A 27,852-nucleotide genomic window follows, 5' to 3' on the forward strand; every position below is an offset into this window, starting at 1 on the left:
ACATGATCCCTGCCTTCAAGGAACTTAGAGTCTATTAAAGAGGATGGGTATTAATCAAATAATCAAAATACTCATCCCAATAAATATAAAACTGCTGTTGTGACAAGTGCTACAGGTAAAAGGCACCTACTTCTGTATAAGTTCTTAAAATAAGATGATTGTATAGTCAGGGTAATCAGGGGATGTTATCTAAGATGTGATTCTTGAGTTGATATCTAAAGGTGAAGAGGGGAAAAAATAGAAGTTGTGCAAATTTCCTGTAGGAGGAGAATAGCACATGAAAGAAATGAACAGAAAAGCTAGAACACAGAATGAGAGGTAGTACGGTACATGATAGAACTGCAGGGAGAAGTAGAGGATAGACCTTGCAGTCTTTGTATGTCGTGTGTCTTTATCCAGCTCTTGGGAAGCATGGGAGCATCTTCTATACGAAGTGACCCCGGTCTCCTGGTGTTGGGGCTGCAGTGTGCAGAACTGACTGAAGGGATCCAGAGCAGAAGGGGGTAGTAATCATAAGAACTGGTACTAGGAAAGGAGAGGTAAGGAAAGAACAATTCTGTGAAGTTCACCTCTCTTCATCAGAGCACAGTCAAGTTGCCTGACTACAGCCATTAGCCTTTAAAGAAATGAACAATATATAGGAAATACTGCATCTCAACTTAGTGTAGTTTGAATCAATATTTTGACATGGGGGTAGACAAAGAAATAAAAGCTTTTAAAAACTGACTGTAAGGTGAAAAGCAAAGAATAACGAGGTGGGATGTAATAGATAGAGACTTATGTAGGCATTTATAGATCTCGTCGGTTCTAGTCAAAGTTTGGCAACTACTGGAGAGAGAGAGATCAACCAGTCACATGACCTCATTGGATCTCAGTTTTGGAACCTGGAAATAAGGAATTGGACTGGATCATATACAAGTTCCCTTTGCTACATTTTGTGATTCTAGTCTCCAAACATGAGGGGATATAAAGTATGGTATAATGTTTAGGTCATAGAAACTAAAATCAGACTCAGTATTCGAGCTTTTAATAAAAACCACATTGCCTGTAATGTGTTTGATTATCAGAAGTAAGGGACCAGAAAGTAACTGGAAAGTGTATTTTTGCTTAATGTAGCCCAACTGAGAGAAACCTCCCTTGTCAAGAATGTTACTACTGAACATTCCAGATCAATCATTACATGATCTAAAAGCTAATTTTATTGGAAGAAACCTAACAAATATTCAAATCCTATCCAAATTTCATGAACATTTTTTTACTTGGTCTTATAGAGGCTAAATCTAACTTAGGCCAAACACCCACATGGCATATGAAATCTGAGTCCATCACCCAATTGAGGATTGTATCATCCACATAGAACTGAAGTGTTTGTGATTTTTATCAGGATATTACAGGGTGGCCCAGGCTTGTTTTCATTCCTTTCAGTGGCACAAGTAGTTTTTCTGTTGGCTGCCTTTTTAACTTTTCTCATCGCCTTTCATCTTTATTTATCCCCTTCACGGCATTGTGACTCTGGGAGGACGTTTGCAAAAAGAAACTTAAAAGAACACATCTTGGGCCCCAATGTAAACGGCATTTTTACCTTCATAATAAAAAATCTTCCACCAGCTGAATGAACATGAACACTCATGTAAAAGTTTTAGCCTTTTTGTGTGTTTGGAAACAGACTGAAAATTTCAAGCCATGACTATACCTTATAGTTTATAAAAGGCCCAAGATGCATTATAATATCAGTATTATATTTTTCAAAGTAGAGGATATTTTTTTGTCAGCTATGTCTTGTAAAAAGCCCTGTTACTAAAGGCAAACCTAGTGCTTTAATCTCTAATTATAGCAAACATATATATGTAGGATCTAATTATTTAAATAGTTCTCTATTCCGATGAAGAACAATCATATTATGTGTCTAAACAAAATGGTTTATTTATAAATTTGGTTATTCAGAGACATCTGTGATATTTAAAGATGCTCATATTGCATATTCTACTTATTGTCTTTTCCCCTTCTTACTGCAACACAATGCTTCCTCTGACCACTGAAAGCAAAGCTTTTAGGATTTTGTTCAAGTGTATCTAAAAAAAGCATCGGTTATATCAAGGATAAAGGTCCTAGATTTTTTTTAAACTAAGGACTAAATATTTGTGCTAAAAATCGAGGAACATATTATATTAACAGCTTTTGATTGCAGAAAAGAAATGCCACCTTTCGCCTTTCTGATGACAAGGACAATATATCAGTTATTGCTAGAATTTGATATATTAAAAAACAATAAACACTATGAAATTCATTGATATTTCTGGCCAGGTTCTAAAGTAATTCAGCGGGTTTGTTCAATTTCTTAGGATAACTGAGTTTCCAGGGCTTTACTTTATTTAAAGTACTATCTTTCTCCAATGAATTTGATTCATTTTTAACTTGTTATCATTTTTTTTCATTAGTAAATTCTGGAAGTAGTCTCAAAAATTTCAGGAAGTACTAAAATTTTTTTTAAGAAGCATTGATTACATTTTCAACTAATAATTAGGGTGCTTTTCTCACAGATATCTACTACAAATAACCTTAGTGGCTCTCTGAACCAGAAATAGCTATTATAAAAAAAAGATTCCTTTACTACTTAATACTGTACATGAAAATTTAAGAAAATGCTTTAGCTATACGTTGAGTGATTTAGACTTTAAGGTCTCAGAGCTGCTTGTGTGCAAATGCCTGCTCAGTGTGTACTAGCAACACAGAAATGAAATGTTAAACTTCACTTAGATCTTTAGAAAGATTTGCTTTGCGTCTTCACAGGATCACACATGGGACTTTATCCTGCCTTGCTACCCTAAGGAAGTGTCAAGTGTATGACATAATGGTAGTATTTTTGAGACTACAGTAAAGTCCACCCCCCACACCCCCCCTCCCCCGGGCCGCCACAACCTAGAGTCCCAGGCTGTAATTACGATGCCATGATCAGAAAGTTGTGTTTTGTCAGGTTTGGCCCTGAACGGGTTGGCAGCATAATTTCACGCTGCTGGTAACAGCACAGAGCAGCTGTGCAAAACGAGAATGTTTGTTGTTGTTTATTAGTTAAAGAGTCGCTTTTTTCTCTAACAGACTAATGAAGGGAGTTTTAGTACATTTGCACGGGTCGACTGATTGTTGCAAGCTTGACTTTTCAATTGATCAAGTGAGGTGAAATAAATCAACAAACTGCCATAAGAAAAGGTTCACTGAGATTTTGCCCTTGAAATAAAAAATTCTTCAGTTTATAACTATTTATGCATATAAATTCTACACAGTTGCATAACATCTACATCGTTTGAACATTGAATTATTACATTTTATATTATACTTATATACTAAATTAGGTGATAAATTTTTATGGAGTAAAATCATGATGATAGACATAATTTCACTTATAAAGCTAAATGTGAGAAAATGTCCCATCATATCCATTTTAATTACTAAAATTCAAATCATAAATTTTGTGAGCTGTTAAGAGTGTCAAGATGCAGTACCTAACCCAGAGGAAACCGACAGGTTCATTGTTAGAAGTAAGATTAGTATAGCAGAAAAGAACATAGATGAAAAATGAAAAGTCAAAATATAGAAAATTAAACACTAAATAAAAGATGTGAAACTTTTATGATGTTCTGAAGGTAGTTTCAAGATCTGGTAAATACTAAAGGGTTCTTGAAAGGAAACATGGAAACCACCTTTTTAAAAGAAATTAGACAGGAAAAAATTCTTCATTGACTTTAAGGTAGTAGGATTTGTTTACTTTTATCTAAAGTGAAGATAATGATTGGAGCGGAGGGTGGTAAAGATCACAGAATCATAGTGCGAGGAAAGATTAGCCAAGTGTCATAGGATATTAATGATCTGTAGGGATAAAATGCCATTATTTAATGGATGAGGAAACAAGTCCAACCAGAAAGGTGAGGGGGAGGCAGAAACTCAGCCCGACTGGACCCAGGGGTCCTGAGCCTCTGAGCAAAGCCCCTTGTGTGAACTCATACAGCGTCCCCTACAGAGCAGCTCAGTTTAGGCGTTTTTCTCTTCTGGATAGAGATATGGCATTTTCAGCTCAAGAGGTTTTCATATTAAGACTATAGAAGACTTTTTGAAGTGGGTACAAGTTTCAAATTATATAGTTTGATTTTGTGGTTGGTTAAAGGCTCCGAGGATAAAAAAATCTAGGGAACAAGATCAGAAGAGAGGGAAAGGAATGGGAGAAAGGTAAGGAATGTGTGGAGAAATAGAGACAGGAAAGTGGGAGAGAAAATCCACAGAGGAAGAAAGAAAAGGGAGAATGACAGGTGGGGGGCAGACAGAAAGGCTCAGCGCATTTCAGAGGTACTGTACTCTGCACTTGTCTTCAACTAGAAGCTCCAAAGATGACCATTTGTTTTCTTTTTTTTTCCAAAGGAAAAAGGTTTAATATAAAGATTCAAGATTCACATCATGATAAATGATTTAAAATTGAATACATTCTTCTGACAAAAGTTCAACTTTTCCATATTTTCCCTATTTAACTTATCCTGCCATCTTTTTTCCTGTGTTTTTCTATTACTTTCACTTCACCTCTCCCTATGGTTACATTGACAGATTCCCTCCCTCTCCCCAGTAGTTTAGAAAGCCTAGTCTTGCACAAGCTACAATGATTAACACTAATTTTAACACAGCCTTTAACTTCACCAACATCTAAGCAGTATCTGTAACCTTCCTTTCCCCTACTCCCCAAGTATACTGTTCACAGTCCATCCTCCTGGGTAGAAATGTGGCATTTTAATTTCATTTTCCTTTTTGACTCTTGCTGTGGGAGGAAGGTAATATATATTGTGTGCACATGTTTATAGTCATCCTAGATTGCTAAAGCATATCCTCCAGTAATTCTTTCAAAGAGGGTATGCAAGAAACAAACTGTGAATTTTTTGGTATCAAAAAATGTCTTTGTTTACCCTTCAAAATCAGATGCCAATTTGGCTGGGCATAGGATTCTAGGTGTAAAGCCTTTTGCCTGCAGAACTTTTATGACATTGCTGCACTGACTTCTGGCATCTAGAGTATCTAATGATAAGTCTGCAGTCGCTGATTCTTGTTCCTCTGTAGGTTATATCTCTTTTTCTGGAAGCCTTTAGGATTTTTTCTTTATCACTGGAATTCTCCAATTTCACCAAGATTTGTCTAGGAGTGAGTCTCTTCTCATCAATCTAACTAGGTATTCGGTAAGCACTGACAACCTCAAGATTTGAATCCTTTAGCTCTGGAAAGTTTTCTTCAATGATTTCCTTAATTATTTCCTCTGCTCCATTCTCTTTATTATCTTTTTCTGGAATTCCTATCAAATGGATGTTGGAACTTCTGGATCTATCCTCTATGTCTCTTCACCTTTCTTTATTTATTACCTGTTTGGCCAATGGCCAATGAAGAAAAAACAAATAATGACCATTTGTTTTGCACGATTATTCTGAATGCCTGATGAACTCTCTCAACACTATTCAAAGCTCTTCAACTGCTTGAGAACTTAGGCCTTTGAGCCTGCACTGCTTATCAGATAATAAGCAGAACATTCTGCCAAGGGAAGATACAAACTTTTAACCACAGTAACAGTAATCAGAGCAGACCATCTTTAAGTCTTAAGAAAATCAAATCAGTAGGTCACATTCTCTCATCCTAAGTTTCTTTACCCCTGCTTTGAAGACAGGGCATTGAATTTCAGCTGTCTTTTATTCTGGGTCAGTCAACACTGGATTTCCTATAATAGGAAGTTTTTGATCAGTAAAAGAAATATTGTGAAATTTAAGTCTTAGGACTTCTCTTCACTAGAGACACACAACCTACAAAAAGGGAAGTTCACTGTAAATCATCTGTGAAATTATCTGAGACAAATGGTGACTATGACATAGCATTTATGCTTTTAATAATGACTTTTACAAGAAAGCAAGTCACACTAAGCCCCTGCGCTGGAACAAGAGATGTTTGTATCAGTGTTGGGGTTTGTTCTCTCTCTTTCCAGAAAACCTCTAATCTGATAGTCTAGTCAGTTCAAAAACTGTTTATCTTTTTCACATTAGTATAAGACATGATATTCCAGAAAGAATAAATTCATTTTATGTTTATTTGTAGCCAAATTAAAAATGGATTAGCCTTTGTTTATTATTCATGTGGACTGTTCACATGATCTATATGGATTGCTGAGATGTCATTGAGTCTACAACCAAGTTATTTAATGGAGAACAAACAATCAGATTTTCTACTGGAACTGCTCCATCTCTAATATTTTTAGTTGTTTTCCCTGATCCTAATATTGCTGCTCAATTTTGTGTATGTGTATATATACATATTCCCTTGTCACCTGAATACAAAAATTGGACATGGGCATCAAGGGCATCCAAGATACATGCTGTAGGTGCCTGTTATGTGTAGGTACGGTGCAGGTACAGAAAAAGTGTGACCAATAGTTCCTGGCCTTACAGACTTATAATTTACTGGAGAAGACAGAACATATGAATAAGGAAACAATTTAAATGCTAGCACTTACTTAATAGATACTAGTGTAGCTTTTAATCTCAGTTTTCTTTCAGTGACTCGAAAACAAACTTAAAATGAGAAATATAAATTTTCTTATTCTGTTCAGATATACCTCCCTGTAGTGAGCACTTCACATAAACTATCTCATTGAATCATCATAGTACTGCCTGTGATACTGTAGATACTGTTATCCTCATTTTGTAGAGTAAGAAATTGAAGCTCAGAGAATTTAAGTTATTTACCCAATCATTGTGGCTCTTCTTTATTTTTGTAAAAATAGGTATTTTTGTCATCTATGATGACAGTGTGTATGTATTTACTTAACATATTTCTGTCACTATGTGGTTGAAAAAAATTCTCAATTCAAGTGTATTTATGGGCCATACATGAAACATTTCTTATAAAGTCCATCGACTTTTTTTCATAAATATGACTTTTTTTAATTTGAGAGGATACTTGACTTCCAGATGGAGAAATAAATTTAACTTATAGGAGTGGAGAAATCAGAGACATGCAGACATTGGTGTTGTATCTTAAGAGAGTTCTAATTATAAGGACCTCTTAAATCTAAGAGGCTATGAAACATGGTGTTTTACATTAAAAGTGGTGTTTTGGATGTATTGCTTGAAGCTCCATGATTTTCTGCAAAAACACTATAGGGTAAGATCAAATAAGAAGATCCTTGCTGCTGAAGATCAAAAGAGTAGATCAACAAGAGGGAATACTAGAACAGTTATTTCTTAAAGATTTAGTACCCAGGAGGAAAGAGCTGTGGAGCAAAAGAATACAAACATGAACACACACAAACACACACATTCTGACATATACTATGTACACACAAACATATATATGTATAACATGTAAACATAGATGCATTTTAGGCAAGTCATTCAAATAACCCCATTTATGCATTTTTCTGGCCGTAAGCATTAGCCCTTTTAGATCTTTATCAGCTGTTTTGTGGAAAACAAAGAATTGATTCATTATTTAACATTTATTAAACTCTCACAATCTATAAGCACTGTTCTTAACAATAAGGATACCACAGACAAGATAGTCTTTGTCTTTAAGAGCTCCCAGCGTCCTGTGGGAAGAGTGTTATTGCAGTGGTATGATGAAACAGAAGTGACATTCACAGAGGTTTCATGATCCTAGAGGAGGAATGTCGTGGAGGGCTTTCTGGAGGATGTGATTGATGTCTGAGATGAGTCTTGAAGAGCAAGCAGCAGTTAGTCAAAAGGAAATGGGAAAGGTAGAAGCCCTTCCAGGACACAGCATGAAGAAAGCTCCAGAACTTGAGACAGAAGGATGTGTGTAGTCTGGGGTTGCTGGAATATAGTGATGATGGAGGGATGAGAGGTGAGAGTGAAGGGGTAGGCCAGACCTAATAAGGCTAACTGGACTTTATACTGCCAGTAATTATGGATCTTTGTAGGATTTAAAGCATGGAAAGGGCCAATTTTGTTTCTTAGCCGATCATTCTAGTAGCTGTGTGGAGAATGGTTTTTAGGTTGACAACACCAGAGTTTGGGATCCAGTTTAAGAGGCTGTTGTAGAAATGTAGGCAAGAGATGCTGAGGGTTTGAACCAAAATCATGGTTCAAGGGTAACAGGGACTGGGTCATGGTGGTGGAGCACTTAAGCAATGTTTAGAAGGTACAGTTGGTTAAGACCTGGTTCTTAATTGGATGTAGACAGATGGATCGGGATTTCTCAGAGTTTTAGCTTGTGTGGCTGGCTGTGGGGATGTGGAGGGCGAGAAATCTGAAATGGAGAAAAGAACAGGAACTGGTTGGGCAGGTTGGAGGTGTGGTCAGGTTAGTGTAAGGTGTCTGTGGTTCATCTAGGATGAGCTGATCAACACATTAGATATGTTAGTCTAGAGCTTGAGAAAGTGGTCCCTGGTGATAAATCTGGGAGTTACCACCTTCTAGATGTATAACATTGAATACACAGCCTATTCTGTGTATAGTACGTTGTGTTGTCTTTTTCTCTTTTCTCATATCTTGAGGCAAAGATTCCTATCTCCATTAATACACAGTAATTAATATTAGACCTCCTGGTTGTTCAGTGAACAACAAAAGCGATCCCAAAGAGTAGGAAATGCTTTAGGAAAGTAGAAGTAACCAAGTGATCATTGTTGCTTTTTTTCCAGTTGTGTCGGTGGAAATGCCTACCTCAGAGGGAGATCGCTTCAGCTGACCCTCCCACAGCTCATTCTTTCGAGGAGCCTGGCTCTGCAGCTTTGTCCAGTTCAAAATGGCAGAAAAGGTCCCCCCTGGCTTAAACAGGAAGACTTCAAGGTCGACACTCTCCCTTCCACCAGAACCTGTGGACATCATTAGGAGCAAGACGTGCTCGCGGAGGGTTAAAATCAACGTGGGGGGCCTCAACCACGAAGTCCTGTGGAGAACGTTGGACCGGCTGCCCCGGACACGCTTGGGGAAGCTCCGGGACTGCAACACGCACGAGAGCCTCCTGGAGGTGTGTGACGACTACAACCTCAGCGACAACGAGTATTTCTTTGACCGGCACCCGGGGGCCTTCACTTCCATTTTAAATTTCTACCGGACGGGGAAACTCCATATGATGGAAGAAATGTGCGCTCTCTCTTTTGGGCAAGAGCTTGATTACTGGGGGATTGACGAGATCTACCTGGAATCCTGCTGCCAAGCCAGGTATCATCAGAAGAAGGAGCAGATGAACGAAGAACTGAGGCGGGAGGCCGAGACGATGCGTGAGCGGGAGGGAGAAGAGTTCGATAACACCTGCTGCCCGGAGAAACGGAAGAAGCTCTGGGACTTGCTGGAGAAACCTAACTCGTCGGTGGCTGCAAAGGTATGAAAAGCGGAGTGTTGCTTTCCTGTGTGTGTGTAGTCAGAAAATGTGTTGCCTACCTTCCAGACAGCGTCATTGTCCTCTTTTGAGATGGTTTGGTAAGACAGAACAAAATGTGTCTGCTCGGTGAGAAACACTTTCCAGAAGCTGATGTAGTCACATAGAGTTATTCTTCCTGCGAGATGCCACGCAATGGCATTACTCTTTCTTAACTATCATTATTGGGTCAGAACAGGCCTGGGCAGCAGAGTCTGGAAGGGTTCTGGTGGCCATGGCGCTGCATAGAGTCGGTGGCTTGAGTTTGCGGAGAGCACAAGCCGGGCTCCATCCCACATGGAGTCCTGCAGAAGGTTGGGGCTTATGCTCCTTCCTGGATACAGGCGAGGTGCTGTCATTGAGGGTGGAGGAGGTGCCTCCTGGCCCGGTTCTCTCGAGGAGCAGGGAAAGAGAGAGTGTGGCCCCGTGTAGCTCAGAGGGCTGTGGGGCCCCACGCCTGAGAAAAGGGCCATCTCCTTAAGCTGTCTCAGGAGCCAGTCCATGTCCACAATGCATCCATTTACCTCCCTTGTGAGGTCTACTCTGACACAATGATGTTTCTGACTCTTGGTGTATCGGTTTTTTCCACAACTGACGAATTACCCTACCTCAGAGTTCATCGTGGTTGCTTAGGATGAAGGCAAACTCATGTTTCCATTGTGCCCACATGCATCTCAGTCTCAGAGAGTAAGTTTGTTTTGCCACGATTTGCAGCATTTAATTCAACAGCATGATTCTGTTTATCTAATTTTACTTAGAGCTTTGAGGGTTAGGGCAAACTGATTTTCATCCCATATATTTAGTTCTGTATTGCAATATGAATTATGAATACAGTGTCAAGAGTCATCTTGAGCTGCCGAGGCACAGTAATGGTATTTTGTGCATGTTAGATGAAAATGGAATATGGAATAGAGAAAAGAAAAATAGCAGAAAAACGTGTCATCATATGAATTCTTTAAATTGCTTCGAAGCTTTTCAGTGGTTCTTTCTTAAAAACAGTAAAGATTATGGAAATGTAATAGACCATATGTGCCTTTTGACTGGAAATTAAGGTCGAATATGATAATTTACAACATGTAAATTATGTAAACAATCAACTGAAAGCAGACGGTCGTAAAACTGCTTCTGCTCTATTTGATATGCCTAGTTTTGCATCCTGGTGACTTCTAAAGGCATTTTACTTTCCGGCCAGAACATGGAAGTCAGTGAAATAAAGTATATCTCTGTTGTACATAATGAGGAAATGCACATCTTGTAGCAGATGGAAAGATTTCAACTAGGTCTTTTTGTAGTTATGAATAATTTGTTTACTTTTCTCTTATCCAGAAGAAAGAAATAAATGTGCTACACTTGTGGGTCTGGGTTGAGAAAGGTTACTGCTCATTTTAGTGTCAAGTGTTAGGTTACATATTTGAGTCACTGCTAAAAGTATGGAGTGAATTTTAAAGATGAAGGAGATAAATTCTGGATTTAAAGGAGTATTTTGGGTGCTAAATGAACTCTTTCAGACCTTTAGGCAATTGAGGTCTAAGTCATTGTTCCATCAAATGTTCCAGAGGGTGTCAGCCATCTATGCAAAACTCAGCAGCTAAATCAAAGAAAATGTAAAGATTAATATGGCTTATTTGCTTATAACAGCGTTATTAATACATATCTAAAATTAAGTACTGTTATAGAAAAAATCTTAAGGTCTATACATTTGTTTTTCTGAAGCATTTCTGTTGAGGATAGAATACGGTCAATAACCTGATTTCCCAGATGAGAGAATTCACTGAATCTCTAAATTTTAGAAGCAGCAACTGTCTCTTCATCTCTAAGAAGGTAACATTGATAATGGCCTATTATGGTACCCTATAATATACACCTGCATATCAGATAGATTATTGAAACTCGCTTCAAATTATGTATGTACAGAGAAGATATCTGCCTACAAACTACACCCAGCAGCTAAGGACAGTGGTTTTAGAAATTTTAATGTAGTTATAAATAATTTGTTTCCAAATTATTAATCAAGCCAAGCCAATCTTTGCCAATCTAAGTAGATTCTTTACTAAATTTTCATAAGGGATTTGTATTTGTTTATTTAAATATCTACATTTTCCTCTCTGTTTGAACGGTGAAATATTATAGAAATTATTTACATTTGATTATATGGTAGTTTAGTGAAAGTATTGTTCATTTGTCTGAGGTTTGGAACCTTTTAAAAACAGCTCTGTATGATGTCTTATATAAATCACTACCTTTTCCTATACTCTTCTTGAATCATATAACTTGTTGTTTCTCTAGAATAATTCTTGGTGAGGTGAGTGCCATGTGTGAATAGCATTTTTACAACTTAGGAACAATTTGTTTTGTTAAAAGTGCAGTAGGATGATACTCTGGCCCTCACTATTTATGTTATGGGTACATCAGGATCCTGCTTATGCTGTGAAGCTCTTGTGTTGGAATGCTTGGAATCTATGTGTTTTTCCTAACTTGCTTAGGAGGTGAGATATCTTTGGAGGAGAATATCTGTTTACCTTGCCTCTGCAGTGATTGCTTATTCAGTTGGGTAGTTCAGTTGAACATATATAGAAGGCTCTATGCAGGTGACACACATTAAAGTGGACATGTAGAAAAACACTCCCTTCTCTCCAGAATTTAAAATATATTCTCTTAGCTTACACAGGAATTTCATATCCTTGAAACTATTTGTTTTCTTCACTTTTGGTTTTTCTGTCTTTTATAATTTATTGAATATTTCTGTAATAAAGTTTAAAGTTATGAGTTTATCTGCCAAATCCCTAGCATAGAAAGAAAAATTTGACCTTTTCTATCAAATATTCCACAATGGGTTAAAATATCTATTCAGTGACATGGAATAAATACTCAGTAATCAATTCAGTAATAATTGTTCAGCCTAGGCTATGTGCATCCACTATGATACACAAAAATTTGCAAGTCCCCTTGACCTGTTGTGTTTTGTCCTTGGGTATGATCCTAAAAATAACAATTTGGCTCTTACAGAACATGCTTCTTGGTGTCACTTCTATTAATTAAACTTTGTAGTATATAAATAACTGGGAAAAAATGCCAAAACAGAGTTTAAACGGGTGGTATATCTTAAATGTCTATATTTCACAAATCAGCATTTTTACACATCCACAGAATAACATGAAATATAATTGTACTTTTCACAAAATAATAACAGGGCTAATAGAAATTGTTCTTTCATAGTTTTCCGTGGTGCGGTATGATCTGGTAACGTGACCCGAGTTTATATCTGTATGATGGACTTTGGATTCTTTTAGTCTTGTTAGATGGGGACTGTCTGTATACCCTCAGGTAGAGATACTGTACAAAGTTTCAGTTTGAGGCTTTTTGTGAATGTAGGGCCCACCAAATGGGCCTGGAGGAGGGCTGGCCCAAAGCTCTGGAATTGCTGGTTCTGGCATGCCTTTCATAGGAATGTGCAAGGGAAGAAGATGGGCTTAACTGGCTGCCAGTTTCCTGGGCAGTGAATTGGAATTAGACTTGATCCTGTACCTCTTCCAGCCCTGGGCAATTTAGTCAGCCTCTGGCTTGGAAATATTTCTTCTCCCTTTTCTTTGGCCTTTTCCCAAAGGGACTGCTATTTGCCTTTAAATTTTGCATTACAGACACTTCAGTCTAAGAGGTGTTTGAAAGCCTTAAAGGAAAGCATGTGGCATGTGGTATTGTCTGCCTTTGTGATGAAACAACAACCAACAAGGAGCAGGGCCCACCTGAGAGCTGAAAAGAGAGACGCAGTACTGCACAGTGCCTTCACTTTAGATATCTGAAGAAGGTCAAGAGCAAAGGACATCAACTGTGTCTTTAGGCAAACCCAGTTAGGAAACGGCTCAGCCTTCTGAGGCAAGCCTCAGCCTGGGCACAGACATGGATATGGTGTTCAGGACAGTGCCGGCCAATGGGCTCATCTCAAGTGTCAGGTCGGGAAGCTAGACTTTAGCCCTTATTTGATAAGAACAGTATAAGGCTGCAGAAAGACGTTTCTGTTCATCGGAACCCATACAGTGAGAACCACCCAGCAACCCTGTTGGGCAGGATCCAGGGTCAGGGGGACGGCTGGGGGGGGGGGAGGTGCTGTTTCTTATCGGCTTCCCTTCCCACTTTTCCTGTGTATCCACAGCTACCACTTATTTACCTAAGGATTTTCCCTCATCCTCTTATGTTTTTCCCATTCTCTCCTCCTCCTCTCTTTCTACCTCCTTCCCTCAGAAAAGGGACGATGATTGACTAGAGAATTATTTCTCAACCTTTTTTCATTAATGGCCCCCCTAAGGAGAAAAATTAAGTTAAATTTAAATTCTCCCTAAAGAGAGAAACTAAATACTAAGGAATTAGATTTTGTCAGGTAGGGTAGAGCGTGGAAAGCTACAGACTATTGTAATATCTAAGATTTTTTTCACGCTTCCCCACAAGAACCAATTTCTCCCACTGGCAGTGACATTGATCCCATGGAGAATGCATACGATCATGGAAAGGAGACCTGCCTCCAGCTCCTTGCCTGCACACGCCCACATGACCGTCCCCATTGGCACAGCACAACACCTAAAGCAAGCATGGGGAGGCTCGGGAGACCTTAGACATTGTTGGATCAAGAGAGAGGCCTATAGGAGCAGATGCACAGAGTCTTCCTTTGGGACTCCAGCTCTCTGGAGAGAGCCAGAGGTCAAAGTTCAGAGTTTCTCAGGGGATGGCGCCTGTTTAGTTGCCCTATTGGTGGTAACTCCTTGAGAACCACACTCTGCCTTCTGACTGAATTAGAGTGTGGGCATCTCAAGTCACAGAAGTAGTGAAAAGAAAATAAGTCCAAATAAAATAAAAACTCCTGTGTACTCATAAAGGGGAAAAGGGTGCATAATATTTTCATTCTATTTCTAGTTTATGGATCAGTTATTCTAATGCTTTGGATGAAAAAAAAAGAAATATATTGGAACAGAGCCACCAGTTATTTCCTTTTAGTCCAAGAACAGAACTTCCTCATATTGTGTGTGGTGTGTGTGTGTGTGTGTGTGTGTGTGTGTGTGTGTGTACATGTACAGGTTTCCTCCATTATCTGAAAATAGAGCATTCCTAGGAAATCCTTTGTAAGCTGAAATGGCATAAAGCAAAGAAGCAGTTATTTCACAGAAGTGAAAATCCTATTTCTCTTTCTTTCAGAAAGTGAAAACAGGTCCTAGTGTATGTAGGTCTTTCATAAGAGCCGAGTAGCATAAGGAGAACTTACATATAGAGGGGGACAGCGACATCTAGGTATGTGTACATACACACGCACACACTCACAGTCGGGTGAACAACTCCGCCTGTACATAGCTCTGAATTTAGCTTTCTCATGACTGTCTTAGTGATAAACAACAACAGCATCCATTAGAACCATAAATGGGCCCCCTGAACAAACTGATGCAGTGTGAGCGCACATGGAAATCTCCCTACCTGTGCAGTTCCCCAGTTCTTATCCAGGATTGCCAGTGGCCTAATTAGTGTGCCAATCATGTCATTTCTGTGTTGTTTCCTGTTTTCTCTTCTTGCCCTTTCCTTTCTACAACCCAGCTGTACAGATGAGGTTGTTTGTTCTCCAATAACATGGCATAAGAGTTCAGAGGTCCTCACAGGGGATAGCTTAAAAGACCTTGGCCAGTCTATAGAGGTTTAGACTGGAGATGTGTGTTTTTTTTTTCTTTCTAAAATATATAATTCATGCAGACTAACTGGTTGAAAGCCTGGACTAAATTAGACATAAACAAAATAAAAGAGTTAAGATAGAAAATGTGGGGTTTTGATTAAAATGTCTCAAATATTCCATTCCTTAGCTGTAGTGGTCCTATTTTGAGAGCCATGCTCCTCTGTTTTCCCCAAAAGGCTGCCCTGAAACTGCACCCCTTTTTGTCCACTTGACTTCATTTGATCAGGGAGAGAATGGTGAGAACAGAAAAGGAAATTGATAAAAAGCTCACATCACACATTCTCCTTCCTTGGGTGCCATGGGTCCTGCTTTTACTGAGAATGCCCTGGTTAATGCCTTTTGTCTGAGGCTAATTAATAAAAGCATCTCCTTTCACTCTTAAAAAGTGTCCCAGTTTGGACAATAAATGATTATCTTACACGTGAATATCTTTGAAAAAAGAAATTATCCAAGAATCGTACACTTTTCCTCTTTGCTTCTTTGTTCCATTTGAGGAGGGCCTGTCTTAATTTTCAAGAACTTCTTCCATCTCTTTTGAAAAAAGCCATTGGTTTTAATTAATATTAGAGTAAGATTATCAGATTCTTTTCAAGCTTGGCTCTTAAATCTCAATAAGTAATTATCATTTTCAACATAAAAAAACCAAACCAAACCAAACCTAGGTGTTCTTTTTACATTATCTAATGTTATCACAAAACAGACTACATTGGCAGTATTTAAATATTCTGGTTTTGAGAATTCATGTACACTGCTTTGGTTATTAATAGATTTGTTTTCTTTATTTCAAGTGAGAGACTTTACAAACTGAATGCTGCACTAATTTAGGTAAGCATAAGTATTATGAAGGCATGGTCACAATATTTAACACTTTCCACTTTGAAGACTCTAGAAGGGTTTGACTAATACTTTAGATTAAGTATTCTTACCTGAGCTCTGTCACTGTGAACTGACCATTCTAATGAAGAAAGATACTTTCAAAATGATCAACAAAGTTGATTCTGAAAGAATAACTGGAATAAAAATTGATCAAAGCATGATTACATGGAAGAAAAAACCTTCCAGCTGCTGATGTATAATTCATGAAGTAACCATAGATTATAATAGATTTTTTGGTTTTGGCATTGATTTAGCATTGGTGGTTTTCTTCTATTTGAGAACAACCCCGGAGTTCCATGACATTCAATAATCTATAATGTGATGAGGCATAAATCAGAATGCTCTATAATATCAGGTTGGTTAGTTGGAGCTGGTTGACTTTGTTAGAGAGTGAATTTAGCTGGCCACTGAGCACTAGCCTAACCCCATTTGGTTTTTTTCTCTTCATTGTTACATATACCAACACTTATGAAATGTTCCTGTATTTTATAGGGGAGATTATGTGGTACAGTAGAGTTTGCAAAACTCTTAAGACACATTCCTCATTAAAAATATCCTATTTAGGTATTCCAAGAGTGACAGATTTTTAAGGTAGCAGTCAGCCTGGAAATTATTCTTGCCCTCCAATAGCCTGGTCTTTAAAACCTTTCCTGCCTCGGCAGTGGTTCAGAGAAGGATAAAGGATTCTCCAGGCCAAGACAGTGGGCACATTCCACAAGCTACACTTCCTGTATCTATCAGCAACATTCAGCCCTTCACCCAACTTACTCTCTCCCCACATATCCTGGAATAGAGTTGATGACTTTATAATTTACAATCAGAACTTTGAAGGACTTGAGGAGATGGAGACTTCTCTGTAATTGCAATGTCAGCCTTGATATACAGATGTAACCAACCTAGAATAAAGAACCTAGACATAGACCAATCAGCTGGGAGCAAAGAAGTATAGTGGCCGGCACAGAGACAGGTGAAATAGTGGAAGAGGAGGACATCTGCTCTCATCCCTCCATCATCCCTCCAAAACCTTTACAGGAGACACTAAAAGCTAACATCAGAACTGTATCAGATTTTGCACCTATGTATTATTTACTTTTGGCTGTGTCTACATCTATGTTTACATGAACTCTTTTGCTAATGCATGAAGCAAATGTATTTTTCCCCTTAAATCGTAACATTTTTATAAAGCTTTAAGTGAAGGAACTCTGGATATTATTAAGAACAGAAACCTGAGGTGTATAGATCCAGCTAATGTTTGTAGTGAAATTTGTGTGTCTCAGGTGGGTGAACCAGGTAGTATCAGCCCTCACTCAGTGGTACCTGAACTAGGTCTGTTCCTGTGTGTGTGTGTGTGTGTGTGTGTGTGTGTGACAGAGAGAGAGAGAGAGAGAGAGAGATGCATGTTATTTATACACACTGCCACCTCTCCATTAGAGCATATTATAAAAATCCACCTGCACAAAGATACAATAAACTTCCACCTGTATTTGGTAATTTAGGGTAGATGCAATTTTGTCATCCGAGTAAGACAGCTATTCAGAATATAGCTTTTATGATAACCTGATCGGGCATGAAGTCCATGGAAAGTGCTCTAATGGTCTAAAAATAGCAGGAAGAAGTATTTTCATTAGTCTCCTAGGATTTTGTTTCACGATGCTGGAGGTCATTGCCACACTGGATTTCACGCTTGTACTTATGTCTCGTTGAGTTACTCCTGACACAACCACAGGTGTTGAATGCCACTTTAAATAGCTTCTCTAGCCTATGCCACACACTGCCAAGGACAGCCCAGTATCCCCTACACAGTTCTGAAGGAGGCTGCCTGGTTGTGGCATTCTTCACTGAAATGAACCTCAGGATATTTGCACATGCATGAAAGAACTCCCAGGCTTCCAGTCATTGTTTTATCACTAATTAACAAAACCTAGAGTACAATTTTGGATATTGAAATGCAGTTGTCTTAGCTGGTATCATCTAAATTAAATCCTCAACTATATTTATTCCTTGAATTAGATTTTTTCTCCTAAACATTCAAATTTTAGTTTACATCTTAGTGTTGCACCTATCTTTGGCAACATTTTAGAACTGTCTAACTTTTATAATGGTGTCCAAGCATACGGTTTCAGTCAGAATTTGGTTGGATGGAAAAATAACTCAGTGCCACTATCTATGAGCTATAGCAACATATTTGTGCTATGAAAAACAAGTGTATTTCATTAATACAATGGAAATTTTCACTTTGGGAAAGAAACTAGCAGGAAGCTTTGCATAATATCCTTAAGGTGAGCAACCTGTTTCATTTCAGTGCAGCTTTTAGTTCAGAGGCAGAAAAACATTGGTAGGCAATCCTGTTTTTTCAAAGGTGATAATTTGCTCTACTGCAGATGCAGTGACCTACAAATGCAATGAAAGAAAATATGAAATAGTAGGCTAGAATCTAGTATAACATGAACTTGCTGTTACATATTTGCTATGTAAAAAAAATCTAGCACATTTTATTATATTTATTAAGTGAATTCAGCAGGTGTGAAAATTATTGTATTATGTAAGTAAAGTAATTGCATTATGAGCAGTACTAAAATTCAAAGCAAAAATCTCTTTTTAGCACTGGTCTTTATTTTTCAAACTCTAGCTCATGAGCCATTATAAATATTTTAAATTATACAGAGTATTTATAAAATGCTAATCATACTCTTTTTTCCCCCCGAAGTTTTGTGTATAGATTATACATGAGGTAGCTGAAAGGGTAGCAAATTGTTGTGATAGGGCATAATTAACAACCCATGAGTTACATGGCCTGAGGGAAGAAATGTTATATATCAAGGGAAAAACTTGATTTGGGTTCCGTGTTTCCCTGTCCTTGTTAAGTTATCCAGCATATGCCAAAGCACTGAACTTTTTCTGTTCTGCTGCACTTTGATGCACACATCTAAAATTGAGTCTGAAGGTTAGATGACAGGTCTCTGCTGTTTATCAGGAATGCAAAACCTGTTCTACTTCCCACTTCACGCACGGCTCTGCTCGTTCCCTCAAGAACCCTCCTCATCAGGGAATGTTTTAGTTACACTTCCTAGAACAGCTTTTTATTACTATGTTTTTATTAAGGTGTAATTGACATAGAACATTACATTAGTTCCAGATATACAACACAATGATTTGGTATTTGTATATATTGCAAGATGATTCCCACAGGAAGTCTAGTTAATATCCATTACCATCCATAGTTACAAAAAATTCTTTTAATTGCGATGAGAAGTTCTAAGATCTATTCTCTTGGCAACTTTCAAATATATAATAGAGTATTATTAACTATAGTCACCATGCTGTACATGAACAACTATTGATTTTCCATTTAATTTCTTAGGCTCCAATTGGATTTCACCTTTTTTAAAGCCCGGTTTTAAATATTTCATGAGGTGATACCTGCTTAAATTTCAATGAAATTGAATGTAGTGAAGTTTCCAAATTAGAGAAGGTGGATAAACCTGAAGAAATCCAGACTTTATTTTGTCTTTAACTTATAAACGGCCATTTGTTTTTCCTTATCCCAAAGCATCAGAGTCTAAGAGTAGGTAGACTTTTTCTTCTAGACTCTTTAAAGTCAGTATCTAAATAGGACTTTTCCTCTCCATTTGAAAGAATCTGATTCTTTACGCATCCCGTAGCCTCGCTTAATTCATGAGCTCTGGCTGTTAAAATCAAGCTGGTTTTTCTTTCCACTCCCTCGTAATAGTTGTCAGTATCCCCAGAGCCTTCTGTTTTGAGCAGAAATTTAATTCTGGGGGAAGAGACTGGTTAATTGATACCTGATACAGTAACAGATGCTTTTTACAAGGCTAGATTAACTTCTGTTTTCAAAGTCCTCTGTGAGGTAGAGCTGTAACTTCCTGATAGCTTCAGAGTGTTCTTGCAACACTTACCCTGTCTTCTTATTTTGAGACCAGTTCTCTTCTAACAATACTCCTTCCTTCACAACCTGGAAAAAAACGAACCTTGTTCCCTGCAGCCCAGAGTCATGAAGTGAAGGCCACATTTTTCTTGTTTCTTCAATAATTAGTGTGATCTTCCTCAAAGAGCACAAAGGGAACAGTTTATATTGAGCATCGGCCACGTGCCATACACTGAACTCAGGGGTTTTTCATATTGACCCTTTACAACAGAGGTCAGCAAACATTTTCTGTAAAGGGTCAGATAGTGAATATTTTCAGTCTCTGTCACAGCTACTCAACTCTGCTGGTGTAGTGTGAAAGCAGCCATAGACAACAGGTAAACAAACATCGCTGGGTTCCAATAAAGCCTGGCGTCAGGCTAGATTTGGCCCTTGAGCCATAGTTTGCCTACTGCCGCTTTATATCAGTCCTACGCAAAACGTCATTTATCCCATTATACAGATTACAGAGGCTGAAACCCAGGAAGACCAAATTTGTGTCTCTTGTCCTTTGCCAAGTGGCATGTTGGAATTTGTATCCCATCTACCAGTGCTTCCCCATAATTATTCTTCCTATCTAGTGGCATTTATCATTCCTTTCTCATCACTGTTCATTATTCCCGTCACCCTCCAATATTCACTGAAGACTTTGGTTTATGACTGACAGTCATCTTACTACCGTACCCCCTTGTTGTCCTGCAGGCCAGCGAGCTGTCATAAATTTCAGCCTACATGTCCGCCATCTTGAACTCAGCATGTGGATGAAACTGCTCTCCCTTTGGAATCTGGAACTCTGATTACAACCACTGAGCCTTCCATTTTCCACCCAATCTATACTTTGTCCCTATTGCAACTGCTTTAGCCTTGACTTATTGCATTCTTTTTCTCCTCACTGGGGCGCACTGGATCCATTGCCATAGGTGAGGCCTTCACCACCTCATACTTGGGTTGGGGCGATGTTGCGAACTGGACTTGCTCGCATCATTTCCGCACCAGCTCTCATCTATTCTCCATGTAGCCAGCAGAATTGCCTTTCAGAACACGATTGGGTTACTTCTGAACTAGAAACCCCAGTGATTTCCTGTTGCCTGCCGTCTAGTTCAAACTCCTGAGCATTGCATTTAAGAGTCTTCCCGACCTGCCTCTCCAACCACGTGCCTTGCCACTCCTCGTACATAATGCTCCAGTCATTCCAGAACATTAACCATTTTTGAAGGTGGGGCTCTGCTCTAGACAGGTAGCCCACTGCACTCAACAAGCAGTTCTCTTACGTGGCTACCTTCATCCTTTCTCTAATTTGCACGGGGGTGACTTGTAAACTGGCGGTGGCCATACCTGCACACAGCTAACACATTCATGGCTCGGCAGCCACGACACTTTCCTGACCTGGTGTGCCCTTTGCCCCTTTTCTGTCCTCTTATGTCTCAGCTCATATGTCCCTCCTCCATGATGTCACCTGACTCTCCCGCCCCTGCTTTTCCCAAACTCTTCCCTCCTGCTTGTAATCTAGAGTTTCTGTCTGTGCCAGGCTCATTTCCCCAGTTAGGTTTGTCATCCTTGAGGAATCAGACCAAGTCTCTTCATTTTCAGTTACTTACACCTAGCACAGCTCCTGGCACATACCAAACACTCAGTAGTAACTGCCACCAAATGGCACTGGAGGGTAGAAATAACAATAGGACCAAGTGTTTCACGATATTTTAATTTCTCTGTAAAAATTGAACAACACGGATAGTGGTTGAATATCACATCCCAGTGATGATACCAGAATAATGCTAGGTTTGTTGTAGGCAGGTTAAGAAAGCTGGATATCTTACCCGTTTTAAAGGGTATGTTTTTGAAATAGGCGAAGAGCCATAGATGTGGGTTTTCCATTTTTACATTGTATAAATTCTCCATCTAGAATAGTGTGTAGGCTGCTCTGTATGCCACAGAGTTTATGCAGAGAAAGGCGTCAGGTGCTGCTGAAAGGCAAGCTTTCAGATGCTTTGCTTTGCTAAGATTGCTCATTTTATTTGAACTTCAGGTTCTGGGAACTCTTGTTATAGGTAAAATGTAGCCTGTGTATGAATTGGAGGCTGTGTATGAATTAGAGCAGGGGAAGGGCTTGATCTGGCCCCCAGGGAGTGTGCAGTCCTTCCATACCCTCCAGAGGATTGATAGATCATTTCTTTACATTCAACCATCCAACTTTTGGAGGACCTTGGCACCAAGTGGAGTTATCCCATTACTCAGAAAAAGTCACAAAGATGGATAAATCCAAGATTTGAATCAAGACAGAGCTGCAAAATGGTGTCTTTTTTGTAGGAATATGAAGAGAGTCTGAAAAAATAAATTCTTAATGGCATAATGGAAAAAAGGGAGATCAAGAATCTATTTTTACTACAAAAGCTAAAAGAATCATAATGGTTTCAGCTTAGGGGAACTGACTTTTATTGTAATCCAGAAAGGTATTTTCTGGAAACTTTGTAGTTTGAGTTTGTTTGTTTCTAAATAAAAATTAGACGTTCTTTTTTAAGCTCAATATTGCTTGCTATCAGCATGCTACCTGGACATCAGGTATGTTCAAATATAATTCTGATACTTCAGACTGCACTGGTGGGATTTTCTCACTTGGGTTTTCTCATATGGGTGGGTTTTTCAGAAAGAACCTTCGTCGACCCCTTTTAAAATTTCCCAGTCACTTAGGAAGCAATTTTGACATAATTTATTTTAATAATTCATAAAATTATTGTTTGAAGAGCTTCTTTGTATATAAGAAGTCTCTAAGCTTCATATGTGTTTTCTAAGAATTTTAATGAGGTAGCTGCTAAGAATAAAATCATTTTCATTTGTTAAATCTTTTGACCTTATCATATCTCAGTTTTTAAGTTTTTAGTAGGTACTGTAATTTAATTCTTTCGATTTTATCACAAAAGGAAACTGTCAAGTTAAAGTATGTTTTGAGTTCTGCTGTTCCAATTATTTGTGCACTGACCAGGGGAAAAGTAATCTTCGAGGAGCTCATAAGACTTTATGGGAGACAAAACTGATAGATATAAAGTGATCAGAAAAGTGATAGATATAAAGTGATCAGTTCTTAATACCACAAATTTAAGTTATCTTCCATTTTGTATGACATTTAGAATTTCAGAGGAGGGATCTAATAATGTGAATTTTTAACAGGTAGGGAAAGCTTTGTAAGTGAGAGGAAACCAAATAGGAGAAATAGAAAAAAATACTTTGAGAAGAAGGAGGAAAGCCTAAACTTAGGGTAAAGAAAGGGATTAGAGTGCCCAGTACATGTATGGGACATTAGGGAAGTTGTCAGTATGAGGAATTGGGTTGGAAGGGTCAGGGAGGGCCATGTGTTGACCCAGCTTGAGTGTCCTCCTGAGAGTCTGCATTCCCAAAGAAGGTCATAGGTGGATGACATTTGGGCCCATAACTATTTGTTGCTGGTGGGAAGCTGCTAGGGAGGTGGGGCAACACAGTGGTGAGGAGCATATCCTCAGAGGTAAGACAAACTTGTGATGGAGGGCTGGCTCTGCAAACTGCTAAATGGTGACCTTCTGAACCTCAGATTCTCAGTGGAGAGTGGAGAGGATACTCATTTGTACCTAATACAGTTATTGTGAGGATTAAATGAGCTAGTTAGCTAAATGCCTGGTACATAAGCACACCTGGATTATTTTATGTATTAGTGTTATAATTATTATTACCGTTATTACTCAAAATAATCCATTTTTTATTTTTAATTTTTTAAGATTTTATTTACTTATTTGAGAGAGAGAGTGAGAGAGAGAGAGAGCATAAGCGGGGGCAGAGGCAGAGGGAGAGGGAGAAGCAGACTCCCTGGGACTCTGGGATCATGACCTGAGCTGAAGACAGATGCTTAAAAGAGCCACTCAGGCGCCCAAAATAATTCATTTTTAAAAAATATTTTATTTATTCATTTATTTGAGTGAGAGAGAGCACAAGCAGGCGGGGAGGAACAGAGGGAGACGGACAAGCAGACTGTGCTGAGGGCAGAGCCCGACACAGGGCACTATCTTAGGACCCTGAGATCATGATCTGAGCTGAAACCAAGAGCCCGATGCTTAACCAACTGAGCCACCCAGGTGCCCTCAAAATAATTCATTTTGAACTATTACCAAGAGGATTTTTTTTCCCCATAAATATCTGGTATTCTTCTGTTGCACTTTGAATTTTATTAGACCATGAAGGTAAGGTCTATGTGTAGGTAACAAGTTATTTTCATCTCATTTTTAGAACCAGACTCCTTAAAAGTAGCTAATTAAATTGATATTTATTTATTGATTTGTCCAAATTTTCATGATAGTGATACCTTAGAAATGGAACCTGGAATACAAATTAAAATTTAAATCTTAAAAAGTCTATTTTGGGGAAATGGATCTTGATGAAAACAATGAAAATAAAAAGAACGAACTGACCATTCCAAAGTTTGATTACAGTATAACATTTGCATTCATTGCTCTTCTCCTGATGGTCTCCTTTGTGTTAATCACTGATACTAATATAACTGCCTGGAAGTTGAGCAGCTATAAATAGCTCTATTTTTGTTCACAAACAGTGTCTTTGCCCTGAGAGAGGGAAGCGATCAGACTATCACTTTGTGCTTTCCGGTTGGGTTCATTGGCTCATATTTCTTATCTAAGTATCTGTTAGTAGGGTATGAAATTGAACACAGATCATTGACCTTCTAAATCCCTTGTCATTATGATGCATTAACAGTAATATGTTTGATTGCAAATAATTATTTGGCTCAGGAAAAATTGGATTCAAAGTAAATGTAGTCTCAGCCTTAAAATTTTCCATGCTGAATCTCAAAGACACTCAAGATTGTTAGAAATGCTGTAATAACTCAGGAGTGTTTAGAAGGTTATTACGCACAGAAGATAGTTCTTTAATACTAGTTTTCCACGAAGAACCACATTTTTGAAATTTAAGATTGACACAGGTATTTAGCCCAGCACTTGTTTTCTGATGTGTAGATTTAAAATAAATAATCAATATTCTCTCAAAATCAAAATATCAGATTTTTAAACTGAGATTAGCATGTTGAAAAATCATTTTCTTGATTAAGGACAGGTATTACTATATCTCACTTCCCCTGAATTATTCAGTGGATCATGCAGAGATATATAATATGACAGGATGATAAATGACTGAATGGATTGTGGATAGATTGGTAGATGGACAGATAGATAAATAGACTAAAGGGAAAGATACACTAAATAGAAAGCTAATCTAGAGAGATGATAGACGGATGGATAGATGGATTGATAGATAAAAGACAGAAAGGAAATATGGGTGGAAAAATAAAGAAACTGGGAAGATGAGCATATAAAATATTCATGACACAAGTGCCCAGTACAATTGGTGGAGGAGGGCAACAGGCTTTGAGCATCCTTAATGCTAAAGCAAATAAGCAAAAAATAAAAAGAATAAAATTACATGAAATCTGGATTTTGCAGGCAGGACTTTTGGTCCTTTACCGAGTAGGTCCATTGGAAAGGGAAGAGATGTGTACAGACAGCAGTTCCGATGACCATTCTCATACTGAACACAGAGTACCAGACTCTGTCCTAGGTGCTGGGGATCCAGTCTTGAACAGAGTAGACACAACCTACTGTTGCCATGGAATTTACATTCTGTAGAGAGGAGAGAGATGATAAAGTAAATGAATAATTATATAACAGATACACAAGTGTTCAAAGAAATGGAGGAAAATAACGCAAGAAACAAGGTTAGGGAGTTCCTGGGGGCGGGTGGTTTCATTTTAAAAAGGATTTCCAGGGAAGGCTTCTTTGGAAAGCTTTCTGAGCAAAGTGCCAAAGAAGTGAAGAAGCCCTGCGGATGTGTGGGGAGAGGGTTCCAGCAGTGGGAGATGCATGACTGGCAGCATGGCTCTCAACCTGGGGGACTTTGTCCTTCAGGGAACATTTAGCAATATTGGGAGGGTCCCATCACCTTTTACTGGGGCTTTCAGCTTTTCCCTAAGAGAGAATGGGAGCCAGGGGTGACTCCTGAGCAGTGGTGACCTGACTCACAGTGTAACAGGCTCAGTCTAACTCCTGTGTTGAAAATAGACTTCAACGAGGAGAAAAGATGAAGCTGCTTGGGGCCTATCATAATAATTCTGGAGAGAGACTGAATCACATTAAATACTAAAATTATATAGGGTGAATGAGTATGTTATTTATCCAACAAAATATCATCCAGAATATTTACATTTTATGTTTTTTATCTTAAAACTAGGGTTTATGGATATGTTCTTCTAGTTACCCATTTTTTTAAATTACAGAGAAAAATTGCTATCTGTCAAAACTTAGGTTTCACCAGAGAATAGAATATCTCAAAAACAAAACCAAACCTCTTTCATAAGTATAAACCAGTGTAAGAATGCTAGTAGTGGTGGACTTGTCTTAAGCAATCCTTATAATTAATTAACTTGTTTAGTGCTGTCTAAAAAAGGAGGCACTTAGGAAAAAATAAAACCAAGCACAGACAAATCCAGATACCTTTTTAGGGACATCGAAAGTGGGTTACTTTTGTAAAAAAGTCAATCAGAGAAGATTGATAAATACAGGTTTTTAAAAAAAAAAAGGCAAATCCAGATGCAGGTAAACATGAGGAACTCTGAAAGCAGGCAAATCCAAAGTCAGGGAAATGCCATAGACCTTGTTGGGCTCTGGTGCTTGGAGTGGGCTCAGTGCTGACACTCCTACAGGCCCTCTCTCCCCTCAGCTCCCCAAGGGCTAATTCAGTGCTACTGGAGGATGCACTTTTTTCCTTTTTCCTTTACTATAGATAAATGAATGAATATTTGTGTTTCTGTATATAAATACATGTGTTTATAATATTTTGTCAATTATAAGTAGCAAGAATGATTTACAGGAAGTGAAAAAAAATTTTTTTTAATTTAGACTAGATTGAGACTATCCTACGAAGCTCCACCTACTGACAATGTTATAAGCTACCCACCTGCCCCCTCCCCTGCACAGGAATGTGAACTATCTCTCTAGAAAGCCACAGCAGATCTCTGTGTAATCTTGAGCAAGTAAAATATTGCTGTTCCTACTGTATGAAAAAGGCATGGTCTTATACATTTAGAATGTTTAAAATCATGGAACACACGTTGGTGTTTCTTTGTGGTTACTTGCGATTGACAAAAACAGCCATCAGGAGCCCTGATTTGGAGCTGTTGGAGCTACAAAAGCCTTTGCTCCTTTCTCTGTGCCCATCTCTCTTGGCTCCCCTACCCCAGATTAGTAGAAGGAGCATGGAGTGGAAAGAGGGACCTCTGGAGCCTCTCCCTTGCCAATCATGGCTCTGGGACTCAATGACATACTAGGCATTCATGCAGGTAAGCACCTTGTACCTGATGTTCCTCATCTGGAACATGGGGGTGGTCACAGTCCTGGCTTACTGGGTCTTGCTGAGGATTCAACCCCTTAATACATGTTATGTGGCTTTGCAGAATACCTGGTAAATGGAAAGCACCAGACAAGGGGATTTGTTGTTGTTGTTGTTATTAGTTTCTGTCCCTGGCCAAGTGTAGGCAAAAGATTCCATCAAGCTTTGTGAACAACTCTCAAGTAACAGGGAGAAAAGTTGCAAGTAATTACCTAGGAATTGTTCATAATATCTAAATTGATAACGTTTTATTTATTTTTTTATTATTATGTTATGTTAATCACCATACATTACATCATTAATTTTTGATGTAGTGTTCCATGATTCATGGTTTGCGTATAACACCCAGTGCTCCACGCAGAACGTGCCCTCTTTAATACCCATCACCAGGCTAACCCATCCCCCACCCCCCTCCCCTCTAGAACCCTCAGTTTGTTTTTCAGAGTCCATCATCTCTCATGGTTCGTCTCCCCCTCCGATTTCCCCCTCCTCATTCTTCCCCTCCTGCTATCTTCTTCTTCTTTTTTTTTTTTTA

General features: G+C 38.6%; 1 protein-coding gene across 2 annotated transcripts in view; it reads left to right on the forward strand.

Annotated features, from left to right (window-relative positions):
* KCNB2 (potassium voltage-gated channel subfamily B member 2) overlaps positions 1-27,852 on the forward strand; it is a 383,680-nt gene that overhangs the window by 19,929 nt on the left and 335,899 nt on the right. For both annotated transcript variants that reach the window (XM_073892696.1, XM_025871448.2), the window contains exon 2: positions 8,672-9,354. In XM_073892696.1, the coding sequence (XP_073748797.1) occupies positions 8,776-9,354 (579 nt within the window). In that variant the 5' untranslated portion in view covers positions 8,672-8,775. The remainder of the gene's footprint in view (positions 1-8,671; positions 9,355-27,852) is intronic.

Source organism: Callorhinus ursinus, unplaced genomic scaffold (assembly GCF_003265705.2).
Source record: "Callorhinus ursinus isolate GAN/ISIS: 27379988/994484 unplaced genomic scaffold, GSC_fseal_2.0 scaffold5, whole genome shotgun sequence".
Lineage (NCBI taxonomy): Eukaryota > Metazoa > Chordata > Mammalia > Carnivora > Otariidae > Callorhinus > Callorhinus ursinus.